Source organism: Toxoplasma gondii, chromosome VIIa, assembly GCF_000006565.2.
Source record: "Toxoplasma gondii ME49 chromosome VIIa, whole genome shotgun sequence".
Lineage (NCBI taxonomy): Eukaryota > Apicomplexa > Conoidasida > Eucoccidiorida > Sarcocystidae > Toxoplasma > Toxoplasma gondii.
Window position 1 is genome coordinate 650,513 of NC_031474.1, and position 25,853 is coordinate 676,365.

At 56.7% G+C, this 25,853-nt stretch overlaps 2 protein-coding genes across 2 annotated transcripts; one reads left to right on the top strand and one right to left on the bottom strand.

The window, feature by feature from the left end:
- Window positions 1–16: 16 nt before the first annotated feature.
- TGME49_304720 (hypothetical protein) lies at window positions 17–21,536 on the top strand (the record flags this gene model as incomplete). The annotated part of the gene is made up of 6 exons (XM_002371856.1): window positions 17–1,095; window positions 1,958–18,532; window positions 18,773–18,980; window positions 19,303–19,428; window positions 19,849–19,910; window positions 20,665–21,536. The coding sequence occupies 6 exons, from the start codon at window positions 17–19 to the stop codon at window positions 20,723–20,725; spliced, it is 18,111 nt and encodes a 6,036-aa protein (XP_002371897.1). The 3' UTR covers window positions 20,726–21,536.
- On the bottom strand, window positions 19,849–25,519 carry TGME49_304730 (Mob1/phocein family protein). Its single transcript, XM_002371857.2, has 8 exons — window positions 25,283–25,519; window positions 24,453–24,576; window positions 23,955–24,058; window positions 23,512–23,593; window positions 23,204–23,322; window positions 22,874–22,980; window positions 22,371–22,469; window positions 19,849–21,823 (listed from the first exon to the last, which is right to left on the bottom strand). The coding sequence occupies exons 1-8, from the start codon at window positions 25,341–25,343 to the stop codon at window positions 21,578–21,580; spliced, it is 942 nt and encodes a 313-aa protein (XP_002371898.1). The 5' UTR covers window positions 25,344–25,519; the 3' UTR covers window positions 19,849–21,577.
- Window positions 25,520–25,853: the final 334 nt, after the last annotated feature.

Genomic DNA, 25,853 nt, shown 5'->3' on the forward strand with positions numbered 1-25,853 from the left:
TTAATTCGTCGCAGCTATGTCACACCCACCGCAAGGACAAGCCTTTGGAGGACCACGTCCTCCAGCCCCACAAAGTTACGCTGCGCAGCCGCCTCCGCCTCGGGAGGGATTCGGTCAAAGCCATCCACATTCTTCCGGTTTTCCACCCACAATTCACCTTTCTCAGCCGAGACATCCTCACCTCGCGCGGCACCATCACCATCACTACCACTGGGGACTGCAGCGCGGGCGGCCGCCGCGCGGCCCTCGGCCCGGCCAGAATACCTTCCCTGTTCTGCCTAACGTAAGCGAGTGCAGCGGCGCTTCCTCTATCTCTATCCCTTCGCCTCCGTCCTCTCACTGCTCTCCTGCGCCTCCGAGGTACGCTTCTCACACACCCTCCTGTTCGTCTTCTCCAGGGACGGCAGCGTCTCAGACCTTCGCTCTTCCCGCGTCACTCGGAGCACGGAAACAGCCGGAGGCAGGCATGCCGCCTGCGACTTCTTCCCCACCGCGCCCCCCTCCTCCGGTTTCTCGTTCTCGAAGTCCACGGGGAGGCGGAGAGAGCAGCACTCGAGCCACCGCCCTCGTGGCGACAGTCTCTGCGTTTCTCGAGTCTGAGAAACGTCGCGAGGCGCGTACGACGCAGGCGCCTGGCCGGCTGGTGGGCGCCCCGCCCTCTAGGACTGCAGGATGTCCTCTTCGGCCCGGTGGTCCGCGCGCGCGAGACGGGGAGAAAGACCCCTCGCCAGGAGCGGAGAAAGAAGTCGTCGTGGTCGATGACAGCGACGAAGAGTCAGGACAGACAAAGGAGAGGTTTCGAGGCAACAGAAGTCAGGGCGGCGGCCGAGGTCGAGGTGAGCGAACAAGTTCCCATCATTCCCATCAGGCTCTCGGCGAGAGAAGAGAATCAGAGAAGGTTGCGGCTGTACACCGAAGTCACTGGCTGCTTCAGTCTGGAGAACTCAGGTGGGAAGGCGTCCACGAATTCAGATCTCTTGCTCGAAAACGCCTGCACCAAGGCGTCCTCAGCAAGGCACAAAAAATCGCTGAAATGGAGGACGGAGTCCGTGCAACCGAAGAAGACGAAATGACCTTCGTCGTCTACTCAGACAGGTAACGCGTCGTCGATGTGAGGCTCTTGTCCACGAACGGACTGCCCTCCCGAGAATGAGGAATTTCTCCGCGCCCCTGTCCATGTCGATCTCTGTCTTGCTGCAGCTGCTCTCTGTCGACCTACGCAAACACTCCACTGTTTCTGGACAAAGAGTACCACATATACATATATCCATGTTTAAAGAGATCGATACAGATCTACGTAGATGCAGGTGTGGAGTCAGTTCGAGCTCCCATTGATTTTTCGTATTGATCTAATTCGCGGGAGCCGTCCGTTCTGTGCCCTTCTTTCTGCGTCTCCGCAGCTCTGCAGGAGGGCCTTGGCGCTTCCTCTCTGCAGCTGCATGTTGAAACGCATGGTGCTTGTGCAGGGGAATCCTTCTTCGCGTCGTCAGCAACTGTGTTGTTGAGTTTCCCCGCACGGATTGCAGAGGGCTGGCGGTCATACTACGATGTCGTTCTCTCGACATCAGCTCACTGTCTTTGTGCAGAATGCCGGCACACTCCTGTCTCTGTTCCCGGTGTTGACCGTTCCCCCCCTTGTGCTCGATTGCTTTCCTCTCATGTTTGTGTTTCTCTTCTTTTCTTCCATTCTCACCCTTGCCCCTCACTCTTTTCTGTGCGTCGTCGTTCATCCTTTTCCCTCCCTTTCTCTCCCTTCCCTCGCCATCTCTCTGTCTCCTCTCGGTTTTCGTCCTTCATCACTTTACACCGTGTTCTCTCCATTTATCTTCGTTTCCTTCTCTTGCTTCCGCCTTTTTTTTCTTCCCTGTGGAGTCTATATGAAGCGCTGGACTGCTGGTTTAGATCACCCTTCCACGGTCTCTTGAGGTTCTCCTCTGCATGCATTTCCTCCCTGCAGTTCCAATTGCCGCTTCGTGGACCTGGCCGTCTGCGAGTGCAGCTGCCCAAACCACGAGCCGCCCTGTTCGCATTTGACCGCGGTGGCGCTTGCGGGCTCTTCGCAGGATCGGCTTCAATTCGCCTTGATGACTCTGATGAAGCTTAGGTTTCTGAATCCTTTCGCAGACCGAAACATGTCGTTCGTCGCGCTCTCGTCTTCTCGCAGCGACACGGTCTCTTTCGAGGCGATCCTAAAGTTTGTCCGCTCGCATTTCTCTCGGCGCCACTCGCCGGAGGAAGTCGCCGAGGCCGCAGTTCGCGCCGCCGTCGGCCTCCTCCTCAGATTCTACCAGCGCGCCCAAGGGACGCTGCCCCCCCTCCCCTCCACGGTTCAGAGGGCGAAGGAGAGGGAGAAGGCCAGAGGGAGTGAGAACAGCGACGACGAGGTTGAAGAAGAGACGCCGAAGAAGGACGGCGAGGAACGCGAAGGCGACAGGCAAGAGAACGAAGGGTCGCTTTCCACGTCCGACTCGCCTGCAGGTGAAGATTCAGAGACTGCGAGGAGTGCGTCGAGCGTCGAGTCTCTGAGTGGGGAGGGCGAGGCCGCGTCCGGGGATTCCCGGAGAAAGAGAGGAAAAAAGGCGACGGAGCGGTTGAAAGGGAACGACGCCCGACGACCAGACACCTGGGACTCTCAGCTCGCGCGAGCGGTCGCCAAGGCGGCTAGGAAACTCCTTGCATCTTCCTCTGCGGCATCCCTGTATGCGCTCTCGGAGGTGCAGTCACAGGAGACAGGGACTGTGGCGTCTGCGGAGGGTGAAGCGGTGACACGAGGCGAGGCGGAAAGGCCGGGATCGGAGGCGACAGCTGGGACTCTGGAGGTCGAGGCCGGCGCCTCACTTCTGCCCCCCTCCACTTCAGGCTCCTGGTCCTCGCGGCTGGCGCTCTGGTGCCAGTTTGAGCAGGCCGTTCAGACTCGACTACAGAAGTCGCTGAAACGGGAGCCGCAGCTGGACCCAACCTCCGGTTTGTCCTCTTCGACTCTCGCGCCGTCGGCGTCGCCCCCGCTTCTGTGTCTGGGGAGGTTTCTGCAAACGCTGGCTCTGGAGACTGCCCGGGATGCTCGAAGTGGGGAGGTCTTGACTCCCGCGGAAGCGCAGACCACGGACAAAGGGTGCAGGGAGGCGTGCGACAAGGACGAGGCGGCTGAAGAGTCCGAGGAGACACAACCATCCCCGGAAGGCCAAGACGCCGACTCTGCCGCGTCCCCGTTCTCGTCGTCAAGTGCGTCGGCTGTTTCGCTGACCAAAGGGAAAGGAAAAGGCCTTACACCTGCGGACGCAAGCCGGCTGCTTTCTCTTATCTTCTGTGGCGCCTCAACGGAGTATGTTCGTAAGGGAAGGGACGACGCGGAGGCAGGAGGAGAAGACGGGAGTTTGGAGTGGACGGACCGGGCATGCGCTGCGACCGCCAGGAAGGAAGGAGAGGCTCCAACGACTCTTGAGAGATACGAGCGCGGCGATCTGTCGCCACTGGAGGGCGGAGTTGGGAGCGGCAAGAAGCGAGAAGACTTCTTTTGTTCCTCGGTCCCTGCCGGTTGGGCCGACCGGGGCAGTGAAGCGAAGAAGGCCACTGTTCAGGCGCCGACGCCTGGGTCTGTCCCTTGCGGGACCTCTGGAGAAGCCGAGAAACAGGATCTGCTTCTTTCGATTTTGAGCGAAATCCAGAAAATGCGAAACGAGAGGAAGAGCGGCTTTTCGTGGAGCGTCGACGGGGCCTTGGAGACGGCTGTGAGAGAGACAGAGCCGGGCGAGGAAGGCGAGAGAACCGCGCCTCGACCGCAGCGCGGCAGAAGGAGACAAGCTGGAGACAGACTGAGAGACATCGTGGAGTGCCTAGCTGCACTGGAAACACGCGTCGTGGCGAAGCGAGGGGCTTCGTTCCAACAGGATAATGAAGAGGAGACAGAAAGCGCAGAAACGCGAGATAGAGAGTCGCCTGCCCCGGGAGTTCCCAGGCGAGAAACAGAGGGGCAAGGGAGCTTCTTAAAGTGTCTCCTGTCTCTTCCGGAGGCGATAGAAGCTCTTGGCACTGCGTTGGCCGGTGCGGAGAGACCAGCAGGCAACGGCGAGAAAGGCATAGGACGAACAGGGCGAAGACGTGGAGTAACAGACGACAGCGACAGTGGTCTGGAGGTCGAGTCTGCGGAAGAAGGATTGAAGAGATTGGGAGAGCAGCGGAACAGAAGCTGGACCGGAAGTAACAGTGAGAGCGGCGGGGAAGGGGGCGAGTCTGGACGCTTCAGCGAGGCGAAGGCGTTGTCTCGGGAGGCGATAGAGGACGAAGAAAGGAGGCAGGTCCACGTTAGCGATGAAACCGCAATTCTCACCTTTTTTCTGGCCGAGGCGTTCCCTGCTCTGTTCACAGAAACTCCCGAAGTGGAAGCCTCTGGGCATGAGGCGAACGCGGCTTCGTCGGCCTCTTCCCGATCTCCCTTGAGGCCCACGGATGCACCGCCTTCCAAACACGATCGCCTCGGAGTGTACCGGCGTCTGTGTGAACTTCATTTTTCCGGAGCGACTCTTCCTTCTTTCGCATCTTACCCTTCTCCTCGGCCTTCTCACGCCTCGTGGCGCCTGTGGCTTCCGTCGCTGCGACAGGCTGCGCGAGTCGCTGCCCTAGGCCGCAAAACACTCGGCCTTAGCCCTGTGTCTCTTGGAGAGGACAGCGCAAGCGACGCGGACTCGTCAGAGGACGAAGCTGGAGACCATGAAACGCCGAGCTTGTCGGTTGAAGGCCAAGCTCGACTCAGAGATCTCTACGGTGCTTCCGTCCTCCCAGCTGTGTCTCTCCTGTCTCTGTCCTCACTCGGGGCCATCCCACAGGTCGGGGACGTTTCTATCGCGTCTCCGACTCCTGACAGTGATGTTCTCAGCTGTCTCGCCTCGACGCTGCCCTCGGCGGCTGCTGTCGCTCCGTCGAGCTTGGGGGCAGACCTCGCTCCCGAGCAAATTGTCTGGTTGATAGCGACGGCTCCTCCACTCGTAGACTTGAATTTTTTCTTGAGCTGGGAGGCGACCTTTGCGCCCCATCATGGCTCGCTGCTCTCGTTTCTGCGACGCCACCTTCATCTGCCTCTCGCTGCATCCTCGCCAGCGTACCCAGATTCTTCTTTCTGCACCCTCGCCACGTCGTCCTTCTTCCTTCTTCTGAATCCTCAGACTCTCGTCCGACTTCCGCGACACAACGGTGCTTCCTCGTTTTCTTCGCCGCCTACATGGAGCCCTGCGGACGGGACCGACTTGCCCCAGGCAGGCCTGCAGGCCACCGTCGCCGCGCTTCTCCAGAGTATAGGGCGCCGGTGCGGCAGGGAGACAGCTGTCTCCTTTTTGTCACTGCTGTGCTTGGAACGCACGACGCGGCCAGCTTGCGCCGCCTCTACTGTCCGCGCAATCAGCGGAGACACCGCTCTTCGTTCTCAAATTCAGCGTCACTTCTGGGGAGACCTCAACTCTGCATCGGAAGAGAGAAACGCAGAAAACAAACAAGATCAGAGCGACGTCCAGACCGTTGCTGCCTTTGTTGGGCACTTTCTTCTCTCGCTTCCAGTCTTTTCCTGGATACAGGGAATCGAAACGGTGGTGTCTCCGCTCGCTGCGCGTGTGGGGCGGAGACATCTCCTCCAGGAAATGGAACGCTTCGCGTATGATTCGTGGTTCTCGAATTGCTTAGCTCCGACTGCAACATCCTCAGCTTCTCACGCAGCTCTTCCTTCATCTTCGTTGTCTCCTTCTTTGGCTCTTCCCCCTTTCGTGCCTGCAACTTCGGCTCCTCGGTGTCCAGGTTCGTCTGCTTCATCTGAGTCGCCCTCTCGCATGTCTGCGGGGTGTGGAGAGGCCAGGGAGAACCTCCACCTGTCGCAGGCGCAAAGCGCCGCTCTCGAAAAGGTCCTTGCCCTCTGCCGGGATGTGCTAACTGCAGAGCAGGCCGCACTGTGCGAGACAGAGGGCGAGGTCAAGCGAGGCGACGGACTCCAAAAAACGCTTCTGGAGAGACATGTGTGGACTCAACTCGAATCGCCTAAGGCTCCAGGCTCTGAGGGGAGGATCGCGGAAATGCTTTCTGTCGGAGCAGTGACAGGTCTCTCGAGCGCGCCTGGACTGCATGCAGGAGAGAGACAAACCAGCAGCCACTTGGCGCCGGCGGAACCCAAGGTCTCTGCCGGTCCCGAGTCAGGTCGCGCCTCTCCAGACTTGCAGGCAGTCCACGGTGCGCCTGCCCAGGCGCCTCATGAGGCGCTTTTGTCTCCGCGTTCTCCGACGTTTGAAGCTCATGGCGAGGCGCTGGGACTCGGTGGGCGTCGGTCGAGTTCGGAGGAAGAAGAGTTTCTCCTTTCACAGCCTCTGCTGCATCTCCGGAGGCCAAGGCGAGCAGGGGCGAAGCGTGAGGAAGGAAAATCCGTAGGAGAGGAGGGAAACGAGACTCGACTGGAGATGACAGTCGCGCTACGAGGGGCGGTCTCGCTTTCGCGGGAGGCCCACGGGTCTGGCAAAGCGGAGGAAGGTGCGAGCGAGGCAGGAGAAGCTCAGAGGTTGTCCTTGGAGGGCGTCCCTCATATATGCGAGAAAAGGGAACTCAAACGCGACGGGGAAGACAACCAATCTACGTGTCTGTACGCCCGGCAGCGAGCCATCATCGAGGCGATTCGACGAGAGGAGTTTGGGGTCGGTTTGCAGCTGTCTGGTGCAGCTGCCGGTTCGATTGGAGACACGAGGCACTCAGACTGTGCTTCCGAAGGAGCCCATCTGAGTCCTGAAGAACGAGAAGCCAGGCGAAAGGAGAGAGAGACCAACGCGCTGGTTGAGGACGTTCTTCTGCGTCAGAGACAGAGGCTAACGCGTGCTCTGGATCGCCTCTCTCGCGGTCTGTACACAGCAGACTCGCACCTTCAGATGGAACTCCTTCAGAACGCAGACGACAACAACTACAGCGAGTTGCAGACGCAGAGTAAACTGAAGGCGAATGGCGACCTCGACGCGCCGAGCGCTCCAGGACGTCCTCTCACACGTTTAGAGCCTTGGCTGCATTTCGAGATCACTCCCCAAGGCCTGGCGGCCTTCAACAACGAGAACGGCTTCACCGAGAAGGATGTCCGAGCGCTCTGTGACGTGGCGAGAAGCACCAAGGAGAAGCGCGAGGGCGCGCGCAAGGCGGAAATGAGCGCCGAGGCAGGAGCAGAAGACGACGGGGAGAAAGAAAACGTGAGGAAGATTGGGAGATTTGGTTTAGGCTTCAAGTCCGTGTTCTCCATCTCAGATCGGCCTCACCTCTTCTCCCAGGGATTTGCCTTCAAATTTGAAGCATCCGACCCCACCGGTCTTGGATTCGTTCTGCCTCACTGGCTCGAGCCACCGGAGGCGACCTTCTACCTGCCTGCTGCCGCTCTCGCATCCGCGATTTGGGTGTCGGGCATTGGATCAGCATTCGCGGGAACTTGTCCACGAGCTCGGCTCTTCATCTTGCCAGGGTCCTCCGCCTTGTCCCACCTCGTCGTCCAACCTCCAGGCGGCGTCGCCCAAGACTCCGAAGGCAGTGGCTCTTCCCTTAAAGAACCGTCGGGTCTCGATGACAATGACTTCAACATCTCAGTCGCTTCTTCATTCTTCCAGATCGCCCCGTCTTCCTCCTCTTCTGTTACTTCGTCTTCTCTGTCTTCTCTCAGCTCTTCTTCTCTTTGTTCTTCTCGCTGTTCTCCGGCCCTGGCGTCGAGGTGGCGAACTGTTCTGTGGTTGCCCTTGAAAGACGCGCTGCTCTCGGGCGTTGGAGCGGAGCGCTGGCGAGATCCGCGGGAAGGCCTGGCGGCTCGTTTGGCCTGTCTGTGTCCCGAAGAGCTCCTCTTTCTCCGGCAGCTGACGCGCGTGAGTTCTTGTCTGCGCCTCTGCGATCCGCCTGTCCTGTCGGTCGTTGAGAAGCGCTTCGTTTCCCTCGACTCCTCTGGAGCAAGTGAGAAAGCAGGAGCGGCTGAGGCGTCCGAGGCTGAAGGCAGGCTGTGCCTTCCCGACCAAGGGAAGGACGCGGCCTACACCGTGCAGCGCGTGCGACTGATCAGCAGGCGCATGCCTCTGACTGTGGAGATGGAGACAGCGGAGATGAAGAGTGAGCCGGAGCGCGAGACAGCAGAAGCCAATCAGGCGAGCAAAGGAGATACGACACACAGGGTCTGTGAAGAGCGCCGAGAGGAAGATTGGATTCTCATACGTCGTGAATTCTCGGTGCTTGTCCCTACACAAAGTGAAGACGATACAGGCTCTGCGGGGTCCGTGAGGAAACGGAAGAAGGGAGAAATGGAGAAGCGACGAACGGAAATCGTCTTGGGGTTCCCTCTTCTACCCTCGGGCCATGCAGCCGCTCCTCTCTACGGTCTCCAAACGCCCTCTTCCTTCGAGTTCTGTCCGACGCCTGAAGGCCTCTCTTGCGTATCCTCTCCTCCCTCTTCTTCATGTGCTTCTTCACCTTCGTCTGCGTCTGTTTCAGCGCCTCTGCCGGCGCTTCCCGAGTCGCGCCCAGTCTTTTGTTACCTGCCAGTTCGGTCCTTTGGGCTCCCCTTTGTTCTGCACGCTCCGTTCGATTTGACTGCCTCCCGTGAGAGCTTAGTCGTTTCTTCCTTCTTCAATCTGCAGTTGCGGAACGCGTTGCCGGAGACCTTTCTAGCTGCTCTGAAGTTTTGCAAGCACTCGGCTCTCTTCTCGCTCCAGGTCTCCTTCCTCCGCTTCCTTCCCTTTTTCGCCGCCAAGGAGAACGATTTCTTCGGCCCCGCGGCGCGCGATATTCTCCGCCTCCTCAGACGCGACCCGTGTCTCATGGTGATCGATCCCGCCACGCAGACAACGCTCGCATCTTTCTCGTCGTCTTCTGCTTCGTCCTCGGTTCCGTCGTCTTCTCTGTCATCTCCTTCTTCGGCTTCGCAGAAGGTGCATGGAGCGGCGATAGGTGCCTTTTGTGTGGATGCTGGTGAGGACGCAGACAGGTGTGGCTCTAGTAGGGACGGCGAAGTTCTTCCTTTCACGTGGGCAGCGCCCACTCTCGCGCTGCTTCCTTCAGCGGCTCTCTGCACACAATGGGAGCCGCGCCGGCGAGGCGAGCGCCCCCAGGCGCGGACGTTCGACGTCGCTCCTTCCTCTGAAGAGGGGACGCAGGCTGGGAGACTCGACCAGGCGAGGACAGTCTCCGCGGCTTCTTCCTTGAGTGGCGGGCCTTCCCAGGAAGCGCCAGTGTGGATTGAAACGTCAGATTCAAAGTGCCAAGGTGAAGACAGAGCTGGGTCCGAGACAACTCCGCCCGGGGGAGGTTGCGAAGCCGAGAACGGAGAGAAATCACGAAAGGGGTCAGATGGGAAGCCTGTAGACTCTGGGGTGTCTGCAAGGTGTGGCACGACGCCGGACGATCTTCAAGCGCGCTTGGTGTCTCCCGCGCTTCTAAAGAAACATCTGAATCTCTTTTATGTCCATCCCGAGATGCTGCGAGAAACCGGCGACGAGGCGCTGCGCCTCCTTGGTGTCCGTGCCTTCTCCCTCTGGGATGCTGTCGAGTTCCTTCGCTCCGTCGTTGCTTTCCACGTTCGGGCCAAGGGCAGTGGAGGGTGTGAGCAGAACAACGGTATCGAGGCTTCTGTGTCTCTCAAAGGAGACCGAGAGACCGGGGACTCTGGGTCTGCAAGTGGCGCCTCTCGCGCCGCTGCCGGTCAAGGCCGGGCGAAGCCAGCCGCCGCAAAGCCAGACGCCCCAGGAGGCGATGCGCAGGGCCAGGTCGAGGTCACAGAACACTCCCTGGTAGGGGAAGATGAGGTCTTGTCGCCGCCGTGGGTCGGCCGATTCCTCTGCTTTCTCGACGAGCTGGTGGAGAAGGGGGACTACACGAAAGCTGAGATTCACTTTGCTTTCGAGACCTTGAAAAGCATTCCTTTCCTCCCCACTTCTTCAGGCTTGCGCGTCGCCGCTGGGTCCCGGAGCGCCTCAGGAAGAAGCCCAGGGGTGGCAGGGCGCGACCTCACAACTGGGGCGAGCAAGGACGAAGGACGTTTTCTCTCTCGTTCAGTAGCGCCCTCGGAGGACTCTTCCCTCCCGCTCTACGTACTGGTCGGGGAGGACGGCGGACATGTGCCAGCGGCGTTCGTCCCGCATCCAGGGGTACCCAGTTTGGCGTCTCGTGTGCTGTCTCCTGGTGCCAACGGGCCTTCAGGGGTCGCAGCAGAGACGGAGACAGCGCCGCCCTCGATCCCGGAGACGAAGCCGACGAAGCCAGCGTGGGAAGGCCCTCACGGAGAAAAGGAGAACAGGCGAGAGGCCCTCGTGTGCGAATTGGGCGAGAAAGCGAACGGCGAAGCAGAGATGCGCCAGCGAACGCGACGCGCAGTCGAAAACTTGGTTCGGATCCTCTCGCCAGACGTCTTTCAGCCGTTCCGCGGACTCGTGAAAAAAACAGGACACCCCAACAGCTTCCCGGAGAAAGCGAAAGAGGAAGAAGAAGAGCGAGCGTTGCGACATTTTCGCGCGCTTCGCAGTCTCAACCGCCTCGGCGTTCAAGAGGCCGGCTCCCTCCAGCTTGTTTCCGCTCGAGTCGTCCCCCTTCTCTCCGATCCGGAAGCCACACGCACCCTGTCCAACTCCACAGTCGTCTCTCTTCTCGCCTTCCTCGCCCTCCACCTCGACGACGTCCGGACGGTCTTGCGCTCCGTGGGGTCAAAGCAGCGCTCGCGAAGTGCCAAGCAAACAGCTGAGAAAGAGCCTGAGAGAGACAAGGGGAGGGTCAGCGGCAGGCCGGTGTTACCAGGACGAGGAGTTGCCTTCACAGAGAGCGCAAGGGACGGTCCAGGGGACGGGGACGTCCCGAGGGGGGGACAGGGGCGACGGAGCGCGGTGCCGTTCCCCACAGACGAAGCCGGGGTCGACCAGGAACGGGCAATTTGGAAGTCGTTCCAAGTTTTAACGACCACAGGCGAGAGAGTCTCTCTCGGCGACTGGCGCCTGCGGCTGCCGACCTCCATCACATCCTCGCCGCCTCAGAGGGCAGAAACGCGGGAGTCAGGGGAGCGTGTAAATACGGTGCTTGTCACAGGAGAGCAGAAACGGCGAGCGCTGTCGAGCCTTCTCCTACCTGCTTCGCATGCAGTGGAGCTCTCGCCGCTCTACCTCGACTACGCGCCAGTCGAAACGTGGGCGGCTTTCTTCTCTTTTCTGGGCCTCGCAGACATCCTCCGCGTTCAGAGAGTGGTGTACGAACTCGCATGGGCGTCCCCGCCTTCGGGAAAGCAACTCAGCAGCAGAAAGACCCAGAAAGCCACCGTGCCGCACGAGGTGAAGACCAGCCAAGAGAAGCCCGGAGAGGAGACAGACTGTCTCCTTTCGCTCCGACTGCTTCAAGTCGAGGACCAAGTCTTCGCCCAGAGGGACTACACCTGCACCATGGCCGTGCGTTCTTCTCCGACCTTCTGGTACTCACCATCGCCCTCTGTCTCGCCTCGTACGGCATCCACAGTGAGTGGCGAGAAACACACAGAAGCAGGGGAGAGAGACAGGAACGACGTCGAGCTCTCTCCGAGATCTTTGCCACTGCACATCCTCAAGCTTCTCGTCGCGAGTCGAACTGTTGAAGAGTGGCGAGACCTCCTGGCGGCTTGGAACGCGTGCCAGTCGGCAACCTGCGATGTTAATAGTGCGGCTGGATCAACGAAGAAGCAGACGAAGCACCGAAGTGAACTCAGTCTTCGTCCTGACCTCGCACCAGGAATGGAAGATGAAGAGGAAACATCTGACAGGGTGGCGGAGGGAAGAGAGACCGAGCACGCGGCCCAGGGGGACAAGAGAACGGCAGAGCGTGTGGGGAAACCACGTGAAGCGAATGATGCCGCGCCACTGTTCGTCAAGGACTTTGTTTCACTCGATTTCGAGAACCTCTGCAACGCCCTTACACATCCCGGAAGGTCTGGAACCGCACCCTGTGGCGTTTCGGCTTCCCCTGCCTCCTGCGACGTCCGTCCACACCCTGATGCAGCTGGTAGCGACTCGCGGCCTTCTCATGGGGATAGCAAGACACCTGAAGGAGATCTTCGAAGTCGGCCACAAGCCGAAGAGGAACGAAGCCGCGCCCTGGTGCTTGCCGACCTCGTGCGACAACACTGGAAAACGCGGATTCATCCCTTTTTAGCAGCGACTTCTCTAGACACTCTGACCGAGAACCAGGCATACACGGCAAACCGAAGTACCTCTTCTCCTTCCTCCGGTTTCTCTGTTCCTGAGTGGCCGTCGACCTTCCTTCTGCAACTCCGCACCCGGCCGTGGCTGCCTGCGTGCGAAGCGACGACGGCGGCTGTGGCGACCGAGTTTGAGGAGGCGCGCGACTTAGAGTGGGGTGCCTCCGAAGCTAGAGGGCGAGGCATCGGCGCAGGTCTCGGGGAAGCAAGTGCAGACAGCGCGCTTTTGCCCGAAGTCGGCGTCGTTATGGACGTGGACGGAGAAACAGACAGCGACTCGAGTTTGGAAAGCAACTCGGACGAAGAGGCAGCGAAGGGTCGCGAGGCGCGTCTGCAGGGACGCGCACGGAAGCGCAGACGAGGCAGCGGCAGGTCGCCCAGGCGGCATGGCGCCCTGCCGGTGACTCTGGAGAGGCCGGGATCTGCGTCGCTCTCGAAGAGGCCGTGTCTTCGTTCTTCGGGCACAACAGGACCGAGTGCGACTGGAGGCGGGGCGACTGGCGCCCCACACAGGGGCAAACGGAGACGGTCGGGGCCGAGGTCGCTGTCTCTGAGCAGCGCCTCCCTGTCAGACTCGTCGCTGTCTCATCAGTCGTCCTCGGAGGAGGAAACGGAGGGGAAAGAACACCGAAAGCGGAGGCGCTCCGCCCAGGCTTCGCATCGATGTGGACCGACGACTGGAAAGCCGGCAAGGTGTGCACTGGGGCTCGCGCCTCTCAGGTGGACGTACACGGGCCTCGCGGCGCCGATTTCGCTTCACGTTCCTTCGGACCGCGTCTTCGCGGTGTACGGGCACCTCGTGCGTTTCCTCGACCCGCAGTGCTGGCAGCTGTGGGGTGACATACGCGTCAGAGGCGAAGAGGCAGAGGAACAAGCCAAGGCAGGGGCGATACGGACACGGAGGGCAGGGCGAGAAGAACAGGAGCCAGAAAACGAAGAGAGGAAGAACGAGAAGGATCGAGGGAGTGACGCGAAGAATAGAAACCTCACTGAGGGGAATACTGCTTTCCACCATTCGCTGTCCTCGCGCCAAGACGGCTACATTTGTGGGAACCCCCTGGCGTGTGCTTCTCCCTTTTCGAAGTCCACCGCGTCTTCTCTCTGCTCTGACCCGCTGTCGCAGTTCTCGCTCTCTTCCTCTCTCCATCCCCTCGCTGTTCTGGGCGTAGGGACGCGTCCGACAGTCTTGGGAGCCTTGGCGCTCTTCCACGACCTCGGTAGGTGTCTCTCCTGCCCCTGGGCAGCGGCGGAGACACTCGTGGGGTCGAGGGGGGCCTCGGACACGCGTGCGGCTCTGTCTGGCCTTCTCGCTTCTTCTCGCTTTCCCAGAGGGTGTGATTCTGGACGCGAAACTGCAGGACGCATCCAGAAAGTCGTTGAGCGAAGGAAGGCTGCCTTGTCGACAAGAGGGGTATCGCGTGCTGGAAACCACGACACAGTTGCGAAGGTCGACGCGAGCGACGGGAGAGAAAGTGCAGTACGGGGCTTGCCTTCGATGCCCGAGTTTGTGTTGCCGCCGCTTCCGTCCCTCTCTCTCTGGCATGCGCGAGGCCTTCGGTGCGCGCTCACGCATTCCTGTGTGGAGTCCAACGAGGATCTTTCGCGTTCCATGACGCCACCAGCAGACAGCTGTCCGCGCTTCTCACATTCTTCTCCGGACTTCTCGCTTCGGTCCCTGACGTCGACTGATCCTTCTCTGCCTGCTGTCTCGCCTGCTCCGTCTCCTCCTGAAGCCGCTTTCGCGGAACAAGGAGACAAAGGAAGAAGCGTCGAGTCTACTTCGCCTTCCAAAGGCTCTTCAGAGCTCTGTTGGCCATGTGCCACGATGCTGGACTGCGTCGCGCGGCTGCTTCTGTTCCTGGCAGAGGCGGCGAACAGAGCGATGGAGAAAGGGCCTCGCACCGTGTCTTGGAACCTAACCGTGCAGGACCAGGTGGCGGCTGCAGCTCGGCGGCCTTGCGTTTCCGCTGAGTCTTCCACTTCTGTGGCGACAGTGGAGGCCGAGGTAGGGTCCCTCGAAAGCACAGATCTGCCTGCGCTGCTTCGTTCCTGCTTCCAGCGAGACAACGGCGAGAGGCCTTTCCTTCTTCTGCCACTTCCGCCAGCCCTGCTGTCGTCATGGAGACCCACACGCGACCAATCAATGCCCCCACAGATGTCTGTCGGGACCTGGTGCAGTCGCATCTCTTCTCACTCGCCTACTTCGTCTTGCCGACTTCCTCCCGTCTCTCACTCGCCTTCTTCTTTTTCCTCTTCTTGTTCTTCTTCTTCACTCTCTGCCTCTGGTTTTGTGTGTGGAGATGCCGGAGGGTGTCTCCGGTGGGTGGGAGTGAGTGACGTTTACTGGATCGGGCCGCCGGGTGTCTCCGAGGCCTGCTTCTCCTCTTCTTCGTTCTTTGTGTTCTTGACAAGAACGCTTCTGTCCCTTGATTCAGCTCGACACGCAGCAACTCAGACAGAAGGCGAGACCCGTCCCGAAGGACAGACGCGGGAGACAACTGCCTGCGTCTCTGCGTCGCCTTCTGCGTCTCCGTTGGCCGTCGCCCATCTGCCTCAGCTCTTCGGTGCGGAGGTCGAGCGAGCGGAGTCCATTCAAACCCTCAGGCACCTCCTCGTAGACACTGCAGGAATGCCCGTCGGCCCTCCCCTTCAAGACTGTCTGGACGCGTTGCTGAAGCTCGCGGCTCCAGAAGACGAGGCAGAGAGGGGCGCGGAAGACGCTTCGGAGACGGAGACATCCACGTGCGGGGAGTGCCCGAGGGGAAGGAAATCCGCGGAAGTTGAAAGAAAAAGAAAAACCAAGACCTTCAAAGAGGCAGGTCGGATGATGTTGGTGGAGGAACATTCGGCAACGAGTGAATCTGCTTCGGCTTCTTGGGGCCTTTCTGACCCCAGCGCTTCCCTTCCTCTCTCCACCACGTCACTGGCTCCGCTCTCCCGTGTTCCCGCGCCCACCGACATGTCCATGGAAAGCCGGATGACTCAGGCTGCTCTCCTTCTCCTTTATTTCGCCTGCGAAGTTTTCAAGCAGGAGCGAGGCCGCGTCCGAGTCTCTCCTGTCTCTTCGGGGACGAGCGGAAGAGCGGCGAATGCTGTCGCCTCTTGCGCCCGCGGAGGGGTCATGAGTCTCAGTCTGAGTGGCGCAGAGGCGCAAAGAAGGACGCGGGAGACCAGGGACCTCTCAGGGCGTTACCGGGGCTGTAGTTCGAGCGACGAGGAGATGGACAAGACACGAGAGAGAGAGCGAGAAATCAAAGACAGGCAGCAAGGTTCGCCGCACGACTGCGAGGAACGGCCCGGGGCGAACGGAGAACGAGCTGTGGGTGGCGACTGCAGAAAGGACAGGCAAAGGCGAGAAGAGAAAGAGGCGACCATGAGGAGACTCAGGGTCCTCCTTTGGGACCTGCCGATCATCCCCACGTGTGTCCCGGCGGCGGACTCTTCGCAGGCGCGTGGTGGAAATGGAGGTGTCTCTGCTCCTGCGTTCTCGAAGGAGACAGCTGAGGAGACAGCTGTCACATCCGATGAGAGCGACGAAAAAGAACGACAGGACTGGCGGCACTCTCAACACGGTCACGGGCTCAGAGAACCACAGCAAGAATCTGATCAGGCAGAACTGGAAGAAAGCGTGAGATGGGTGGCACCTCGCGATGGATTGTCTCTGGTTGCTTCTGAACGCGACGCCGCAATCTGGAAAGCGTTTGCTTCTTTGTTCAAGGCCTCCTCTTGTTCCTCCCGTTCCTCTGCTGCGTCGTTTACACGCGAGAGGCACGGCGACGAGAGCAAAGCGAAGACACCGGGAAAGCGAGAAGCGTCACCGGATGCCCTTCGCGGGCGCCTCGCTTGGCTTCCGAACTCGCTTGTGACACTCGAGCAAATTGTTGAGAGTGAAGAACTGGCGAACGTCTGCCGCATTCTGTCTTCCTTGCCATCGGGGTTGTTTGGTGTTTCGGCCGTTTCTGGCGTCTCTTCCAGAAATGCGGGACCGTCTGTCCAGGACGTTAAAGTCTACCTGCGCGAGGAAGCGCGCCTGGGAGTTCTCCGGCTTCACCAGAGTCTCTCGGATCTCTTTCCGGATCTTCTTGCCCTTTGCTCAATCCCAGTCGAACCCAGTTCTTCTTTGTCTCGACCGCGCGCAGGCGCCTGGCCGCTGTCGCCGTCTCCCTCGGTGTGGAGGCAGAGCCGTGAGAATCCCGGGCTGCTTCCTTTCCGGCCACTTTGGATGGTCTTCCTTCGCGAGGCGTTTGCCGCGCGATCCTTCCACGCTGAATGCACCCGGCAACTCTCTTCATCGCTTACGTTCCTTCCAGAATGCGCCGCTGTCTCTGGAGAAACGAACCTCAGTTCTGCTTCTCCCTCACAGGCCTCCTCTCCCCACGCGTTCTCCCCGCCCCTGCCTCTCGAGGCGCTGCCGCTCTTCCTCTCTCCGTCGCTGAAACGCCTCCTTTGTTGCGCGCTGCTGCCAGCCGCCCACCGCTACCTTTACGTACGCCTGCCTGGCCTTTACCGCTTCCTCACCACGCACAAGACGCGGCCGGGGCGCGCATGCAAAACAGATGGAGGCGCAGACGCAAAGGCAGAAAGCGTATTCGAAGGGCAAGGAGCGACAACTGCAGGAGACAGCGAGGGTAGCAGGCCTCGAATCGTCGAAAGACTCCGACGGCTGAAGCTCTTCGGGACAGGAGATCTTGGGCTGCGTTTCCTCCACCGCGGCACTGGCGTCGCCAGCCGTGTGCAAGGGCGAAAGGCCTTCCTCCTCGGTTTGCGAGGCAGCGTAGAAGACGAGGACGAAGCAAACAATGAAGGAGGGAAAAGTCGAGGAGATTGCAGAGCAGCTTCCGACAGCTGGGAGCATTCGGAAGACGAGGACGAAGTCGCGTTCTCTTGTCAAGCGGGCACAGCATCTTCTCTGCCCTTGCTGCTGGCGATGTCGGATGCCGAGCATCTTCGGTGGTTCGCCACCCCCGCGGCGGCACATGGTGTATTGGACCCAGGGCCAAACAGAGACAGCCACGGGCGCGTTGGGCTCCAAACAGAACGGCCTGCCGCCACGGCGTCTCCCGCGCGCGCGGGGCCTGCACCGCTTCCTTTTCAGTTGCGGTTTGTCGCCCTGCCACCGGAGTTTTTCCGCGAATTTTCCCGACTGTTTTCTCGCCGCGGCGAAGCGCTGGAAGGTCTGACGACCTTTTTGCATCTCTGCTACACTGTGCAGCTCCAGTGTCTCCTCGTGAAGCAGCTCGAGGGCCGTGACACCTGCAGATCGAAGCGCATGCACCTTTCAGGCCCCGATGCCGAGAGTCTCAACCTGCGGTCGGCCCTCGCGGAGGAGCTAGACCGTTTCCTGACAGCGCAAGGCCTTCCCTCTCTGGCGGAGTTTCAGCCCTCTTCGGAGCCGCCATTTCCGAGAAACAGCGACGAACGAGAGGACAGCAAGCCTGCGGTTCGCCAAGGAGCTCGCGCAGAAGAGGGAAGCAACGCCAGCGAGACAGAGGTCGACTACGCGTCGTTATACAGCCTCCACCAGGAAGCAATGGACTTTGAGAGCGACGAAACTCTTCTTCTAAGGGACCGTGAGAAGTCGGCGACGAAGGCGGGACCGAGTGACAGCTTTCTGTGGAATGATGAGTGGATTCGAGAAGCTCTAAGGGAAGAAGATAGCCACGAGTACGAGCAGTGGCGCCGGGCGAGAGAGGGCGAGGGTGGCAACGACGAGGAGACAGACAGGAAAGGCACAGAGGAAGAAGAGAGTGGAGGAAAGAAATGTCCCAGTGTTGATGATAGCTGCGCCACTGCTTGTGACAAGCGAGGCAAGAGAACGCGGAACTCCCATGCTGGAGCGGCGCGAACGGTTGAGGAAGGCGAAAACGAGGAAGAGGCGCACGCAGATGATGGTGAATTTTATCAAACGCAGAGACAGGAAGCAGATCCAATGGGAGGAGACACGAGTCTGGAGAGAGTAAACGACGCAAACGAAGAGTCGATTGTGGACGAGTTTTTCGTCACGGACCTCGATCGGCGGACCGTCCCCCACATTTTTGGCGGCCTCCTCGCGTTTGGCAAAGAAGGCATGGAGACAGAGGGCACGGACCCGGCTCTTAGCGTTAAAGAACACGACGCACTGAAACAGGAACGAGACAAAACGACCGAAGCGATTTCGCTTCTTGACGATGCTGGCGCAGGCGAGTCGGTGCGAACCGGCGAAGACGCAGGGCAGAGTTGCGACAGTCTACAGAAGAGAGCCCTTGAGGGAGAGAACGGCGAAGCGGAGCGAAGGGATAACATTGGAGTTCGAGACACTCTCCGCGTCGGTGCGTTCACCGCAGAGGATCTCGAGCTGCCTCCAGGGTACGTCTTTGACTTTTCTGCTCTTTGTAAGCCTACAACCTGGTGAAAGCCCTGTCGCTAGCAATGCAGATCCTTACTCAGGTGCTTAGGTTTGAACAGACAGGGACAGGCTCTCCCCGTGGACTTTTTCGCCGCGGGATGCCCGTTCCGTTCGTTTTCGCTTTTTCAACTTTTTCTTTGTTACCACTGAGCTAAGTCGTGCCTGAGTGTTTCATTTTCTGCCGCTCTGCTTTTCCTCAGCTTAGGGGAAGCCGCACCACGGCGTCAGCTCCCATTTTCGGAGGCCGTGTCCACCTCCAAGACAGACTTGACAGGGCGCAGGGGAGAGCATATCGTTTTCTCGTTTCTTTCAATCCAGTTCAAGGACGAAATAAAGGACGGAAGATGCCGCGTTCTGTGGGTGAATGAAGACGAGGAAAGCGGGACGCCATACGACATTCTCGTCACGGTAAGAAGCCAAAGCGGTAGGAAACGAGAGAAAATCCAGCAAGAGTCACAGAATGAGAAGAGGTTGGATACCGACAGAACGGGTCGAGAGAAGTAGAACGCGTAGAAGGGAATTTGCCTTTCTCTCCGACTTCGCTTTGCGAGAAACAACCGATATGGGAAGAAGAAAATTCGTCTTCGTGGAAGATGTGCTGCGTCCTTCGCGCGGGCTGATTTCGATCGTTGTTTGTTTCAGTCAGGACTCGAAGGTGACTGTTCAGCGTGCTACTCTATTCTTCTGTTTGTGCTTTTTACTCGTCTCTGGTGTTCCTGTTTGTCGACAGAAATACGGAAGAGTGGGAAGCTCAACGCCTCCCGAGTCAATCTACATCGAAGTGAAGTCGACGTCATCGCAGTCCAAATCTTTCTTCGAGGTCTCGCACAAGGAGTGGCAGTTTGCGCAGCAACATGTAAGCTTTCTCCACGCTACATGAGTATACTCACATGCCTACCTATATATATATATATATATATGTATGTATATGCGCATACACGTATATAGAATGTGTGTATACGCCTCTAACGCGTCGCATATACCTAAAGAGAATCAAGCTAAGTGTATGAAAATGACCCGAACGCGTTCACAAAGAATTGCCGATCGCTGAATAGCTCTCAAGCACACCGGAGACACACGCAATTAGACAACTATAATTAACAGTATTCGGCTACTTGTTTGCATAGCGTCGGACCGTAAGACGCTAGCGAAGAGATCTGTCTGTGTCCGTTGTCTGCGTAGTTTTTCTGTCGTCGGAGCGGGAGCCGCTCTCAAGCATTCCAGAAGTTTGGGTATCTTTCTGAAGTGCTTCCTCTCTTCTTGTGTCCTGGTGTAGGGCGACCAATTCCACATTTACCGAGTTTTGGACGTAGGGAGCGAGCAGCCCCGGATTCTGAGGTAAGCCGTCGGCGTCAGCAGAGGCCTCAACCGCGAAAATCACTTTCAGTTTGGCGCATCAGCTGGCCCTTTGCGAAAAAACACGGCACTGATGAGTCCTGTGTGTGTTATTTGTTTCATCTACTTATACCAGTCGTCGCAGAGTAACTGAGGGTTCCAGTCGTTCCCTCGTGAAAAAGGCGAGGAAGCGAAATCACTGTATCGGGTATTGTTTCACGGAGAACGTCTCGTCGCCGAGCGTCCCCGCCCGGATATATTCCGTAGACGGCATCTCTAGGTTTCGGCGATCTACGAATTCGCTATGTGGTTCCTATATGCTTTGCTCTGAAGCCGTCAAGGCTTTAGTTGATTTTTTCTTTTGTGTGTAAATCGACCTTTCGTTGGCATGTGCTTCTATCATCAACCCAGCTGAAACCGATCCGTCAGTTGACATCTGAGATTAAGGCAAAAGGGAAAATGCATGTCTTTGTAGGTGTGCAGCTGCAGAGGCTACCTCTGGAGGGTCACGCAGCTAGCGCGAACTCCGACATGAAAACACAGAATAGCAAATATGTTTTCATGCATGTGTATGCATATATTTATATATATATATATATATATATATATATACGGTCAACGCGAAGAGCTAATAAGTTCACTTCGGCATTGGTGTTGATGTGTGCATACCGGTACAATTATGGAGCTCTTTGGGACAGCTGGGTTGCCACGTTCCTCTTCCTCGTGGTATCCGTGTCCTCTATTGTATGTTTTACAGAATTGTGAATCCCTATCGTCAGTGGCGCGAGAATCGAATTGGAATATGTATTGCCCTGTGAGCGGCGAGACAATAGCAGAAACAAGAACAGGACAGGGTCCGGAAGAGGCACACGCGAAGAGCCTGTCTCTCGATCTGGCGTCATTTTCTTTCGGCCGGCATCACTTTTGTCTCTATATGAACTATCGGTTTCCCTAATTTTCCTCCCCTCAACGAGCCGTCTAGACCCCAGGAGTTTTGGAGACGGCTAAGACACTGTAGTGTGAAGACAAGGAGATGTCACCCTTGCGCAGACATGCGCGGCGCGCCAAACGCGTGGATCGTGTCTGGAAGGCTCAAAACTGCGTTTGGGTGCTTACGTACCGTATACGCGGAATGAAACAAGCACACAGGTTTTCGACGATGCAGCGTCGGGCATATGCAACGGCTGCATGTCAACTGCACCGCGACACAAGCGCGCGGCCTAGTCAAGGCGACAAAAAAAGGAGTGCCAGTTAGAGAAGCGGCGAGCACAAAGCCAAGCGAGACAAGGGAAAAGACGCGAATCGCTAGTCAACGGCAAGCCAAAGGAAAAAGTTTTTTACGGAAACAAGGCGACAAGAGGATCGAAAAGCAGCGTCAGGGAAGGACGGAAGAGCATGTGTCGACCTCGGGTATATGTGTCTGTCGCTCTGCGTTTCTTCCCTTCCTCCGCCCACGTGTGTGTCTATGAACGTGCAGTAACTTGCTCCCAATAAAGATGCATTCTTAGGTACACAGGTAAACATATGTATGCACATACGCTCCTGTATATGTACATGTATACATACATCCGTGCATGTATACAACTATCTTTCTGTCTACGCCTCTGCATGCACGTCAACATATGTCTACGTATATACGCATCTACAGAGAAACTCTGATTTAAGGGGATTCAAAAACTGGCCTGAGAGCTCCGCGGGCTTTTGTCGCTGCGTCCATCTGCAGATGTTGTTGTCTGACTTTCTGGTACAAGCAACTCTTCTTTTTCTCGCATGCAGTTCGAGTGGTACGGAGACAATGAACACTTAGGGTCCCTATCTCTTCCGCTTCCACACCCCTCAAGAGAGGTCCAGTTCGTCGCGTTGCATGATCGGTGCTGCTCACTCTGGGCTTGCTTGAGGAAGATCTTCACGAGATTCTGAAGGGGCAGAAAAGACGTCATCACAATTTCCAACACTGTGTAGGTTTTCACTGATCATTTCTGTTCCGTCCTCCTTTCCGTAATGCTTCTGCATCTCACTCGTTCTTGTCGGATTTCGGCACATTGCGATAGTTCGAATATTCATGCTGTTTGCGTCACTTGGCGACTAGACGCCGTTCACCCTGCAGTCGATGCCCGCGTCCCCGGGCCGGTCAATATACATGATACTACAGCTCCAGCTGTATGTATCACTCTCGATCAATATATATATATATATGCATTTCTATCGATGCGGATGACGGTCATCATACGAGTCCGCTAAGAACTCTGTTCACACTTAACAGTGCATGCATGTGTGTTACTCATGCCTATACTTTGTTGCCAGCTGAACCGCCTGTTTCGAAAATATACGTCTGTACGTGTCATGCTAGATAGGCGTAGGTAGTGTAGGTAACGATTCGCAATGGGTGGTGGACTTAGGAGGCAACAACAGGTGCTATAGACACAAGTGAAGAAGGGGCATTGTCACTGCGGTTTAACTTACTGCCACAGCAGCAACGTCTGCGTCAGTGATCAGATGGAATTCGTTTCCAAAGAGAAGAGCGTGCTTGAAGCAGCAATTTACGTACGCCACTGTGTCTGTCTGGGCAGAAATGGAAAGAACCATACCAACATACGAGGGCAGTTCGTTGACTCCTCGACGAAAGACAGCAGACGAGAGTGCGAGGGCAAGGGCATGCGGGTATGCCGATCAAACGATTCGTGCATAAGACAGTGAAGATGTGAAAAACTCTAATACAGATCGATTCCAAAAGAAGGGGGAACCTCCCCGTCCGTATTGCAGTGGTGGTTTACAAGCACATAATTGTGAAATGAAAAAAGAACCTCCGAAAAGTTCAGGAACTGGACGCCTTCCTACATTCGCTTTGTATACTGATGGATGCATAGAGACATATCGACATGAATCAGGAGAGATTCCAGGCTCGTGTAAGGAGAAACAAAGGAACTAACGTGTTTTCTTTCCTCCTTGGGGCGAGGTACACTCACCTCTACCAGATACTCAAAATGTTGTCTGTAGATGTGGCAGTAGATATGCATGAGTTGAGCCAAGATGAAGCTCACGTGCTGCGAGAAGTCGTCCGGGAAAGCGGCGCCTGAAACGCCGAAGAAAAAGGAATGGTTATACCCAGCATGTTAAATAGCCTAGCATACTTCAGCTCCAGCTGTGCGGAAGGCAAACAGCGAAAGGCCGCATGCACACCGTTAGGTGTCGTTCCCAACACCACTGTACAGTCAGTTTTTTCCGGAAAAAGGTGAAGGACGGATTGCTGCTCTTAACGTTTATACCGAAGCGAAACGTGGTGTACAAGATCTTACCTGGCTCAATAACAAAAATTTTGGAATCCTGCAAGATGCTCCTCAATTGTATACAAATCAGCCTCACGTGTTCCTTCGCAGTATGGCTGGTATCACCATCAACGCTGGGAAGCGTATGTCTGAAAAGGAACACACAACTCTACGGTTTTTTAAAAGCATGCACAAGACACGAAATGCATCTATACATGCATATGTATCGTTTAAGGCCGCGACTATGTGGGCAGAGCGATCGTGCTGGAACATCTTCCGCTCCTGCAGTAGTCGTACACCGTTGGCACTCTCTTCCCTTTCCCTGAAACGGGTCTTACTCTCCAGCTGTGAAGCCTCGACACTGGCACTGGTCTTTGACCAAACTCCACACCAACTGGACTTCGTTGAAAACGTCAAATGCTGAGGGAAGAAAACTCACAACGAATTGATAACAGAGAAAAACTCCAACGCTGCGTTGCATGCGGTTTTTTCGTGTTTTCCTTCGCAACTCAATGCCTCTAGATACGCATATGAATGCATCACTAAAATCCTGCGTCTACATGTATATACTGTCATACATGAAGACATGATCAGACGAATTAAAGTGTCATCGTGCAGTCATAAGAATATAATCATGACAGCTGCGTATATTTTTCTACTGCCTATATTTTCTGTTGATACCTACGCACACTCAGAAGGTTCAGTATGCATCAGTGTCTTCGTTGTAGGCGTTCGGAGATTAATGAGCGTGGTGTTCTTGTGTATCAGCACTCCGGCTCACTTTTTACAGCTAGCCACTCGTTGAGGTCCACACAAGTTGCAGGCATTTTCACAGCAAGTGGCAGAACTTGATTTCCCAGAGATGCCCGGGCAGCCGTCAAGGTCCTACAGAGGTTTTTCAAACACAGAAACGTGGTAGCAGTGTGACGCGCTGAAAGACGCAACGCATCTGAACGTCTGTTTTTGCACTAGCATTCTTCTACGGCGGACAGTATGGCAGTATGGTTCCAGTCAAAGCGATACGTCGACAGCGCACGTGAAGACAACAATTGGGTAAGCCGAGACCTGTTGACAAGCGAAGACCCAAAATCGCCCCGAGCAACACACCAGGTGAGCTAATTGTGAAGCACTAGAAGACTCTGGGAAGTTGGGAGGTCGGGAAAGGGACGGATGGGGAACGAACCTCAACTGGAGCGTCCGTTCGAAAAGAAAAGCAAGGCATGATTCCACCGAATTCCCCTTGCAATTGCCTTGTCGGCGTTTGCCATTGCTCGCTTACATGGCCCATCTGGGTGGATGAGTGAGGAAGGCTTCGCTACTTATACTTGTTGCGGTTTCTGACTCATCTCGTTCACTTTCGCCTCGTGCATGGGACGCTTTCTTCGGCCGAATCGCTGCTCCCCCTTATGCAAATGAACAAAGAAACACGAATACAGCAAGCAACGACAAATGGAAAAAAGTAAGCACTTGCACCATTTCTGACGACCCTCTACTCCAATGAAAGGTCTATGACAGGTTCGGCGCGGAAGGGCAAGTGGCGTTTGAACTAGATACGAGGTGGGATAATCATTTATAGGCACAGATTCGCCATAGAAATCGATTTTTATGCATGTATGCAAACATAGATACGTGTACGCCAGTACAAGAGGGCCGCTAATCCCCGGAAGTGAAAGACACTCCTGGGCTCAGCTGCATGACGCTACGAGGATCAAATTGATGTTTAGGTGGCATCACGTTCATATGGTGAACGGTGCTGTTGTGTTTTCTGCGTGTGCGGCTAAAATACACAAGCTTTGGCCCAATAAAACAAATGTCTTTGACCGCAAAGAGGATTCGGATTGCCTTATTTCTTCGACTCCAAGGAACAGAGTTTCATCTTGAGTTCGTAAACGCATTTTCGGTTTCTATTATGACACTTAAAGCCTGAGGATCCCTTGCTGTCGCAATGGTTCCTTTGTGGTCACTGCAGCGGCCCGCTGCAAGAGCTGCCCGTAGCAGCGCAAGTCAGGACAGGGCAGCTGAAATAAAACCGTGTTGATGTGCCTTTGAACGCAATGTCGTCAGATAAACGACAAGGACAACCCGGGCGTCCAAGCAGAACAGGGTTACCTTGGAGAGGCGCCTTCCTCGCGCAGGGCCGTGGTAGTCGCCAAGACGTCCAGTAGTTCATCGTGGAAAGGAAACTCCGCGGGTGTCAGGAAAAACCAAAACACTGACGAACAGCCATAAGGCGACGGCAAACGAAGACAGAAGAGAAAATAAAAGACAAGAAACGCGGTCCTCTTCAAGCTCTTTTCTCAGCTTCTGAATTCTTTCAAAACGGGCATAAAGAGTCTAGAACACTTCTGCGATGGCAGTGCGCACTGCCCCAGGACAAGCGGAGTGGGCGAGGGGCTTCTTTCTTTTTGAGATCGAAAAGGACTATCACGGGAAAGCAATGACGGAGCAGAACGACCGAGTGCAACACGAAACTGCAAGCTTCATGTCAATTTGCTAAAACTGGGCGTGCTATACGTTTTGCGCTTCGTTCCCGAATTCCCAGAGTACTCCAGTTCGTCTTCGTACACAGAGATAGTTAGCGGGTTTACTGGTTGACATTGCCAGTCTCTACCATCCTCAGTGCATCCGCTTTTCAGCATCACAAGCAGACCGACGGAGCAGTCCAATTGCGTGCTTTCTT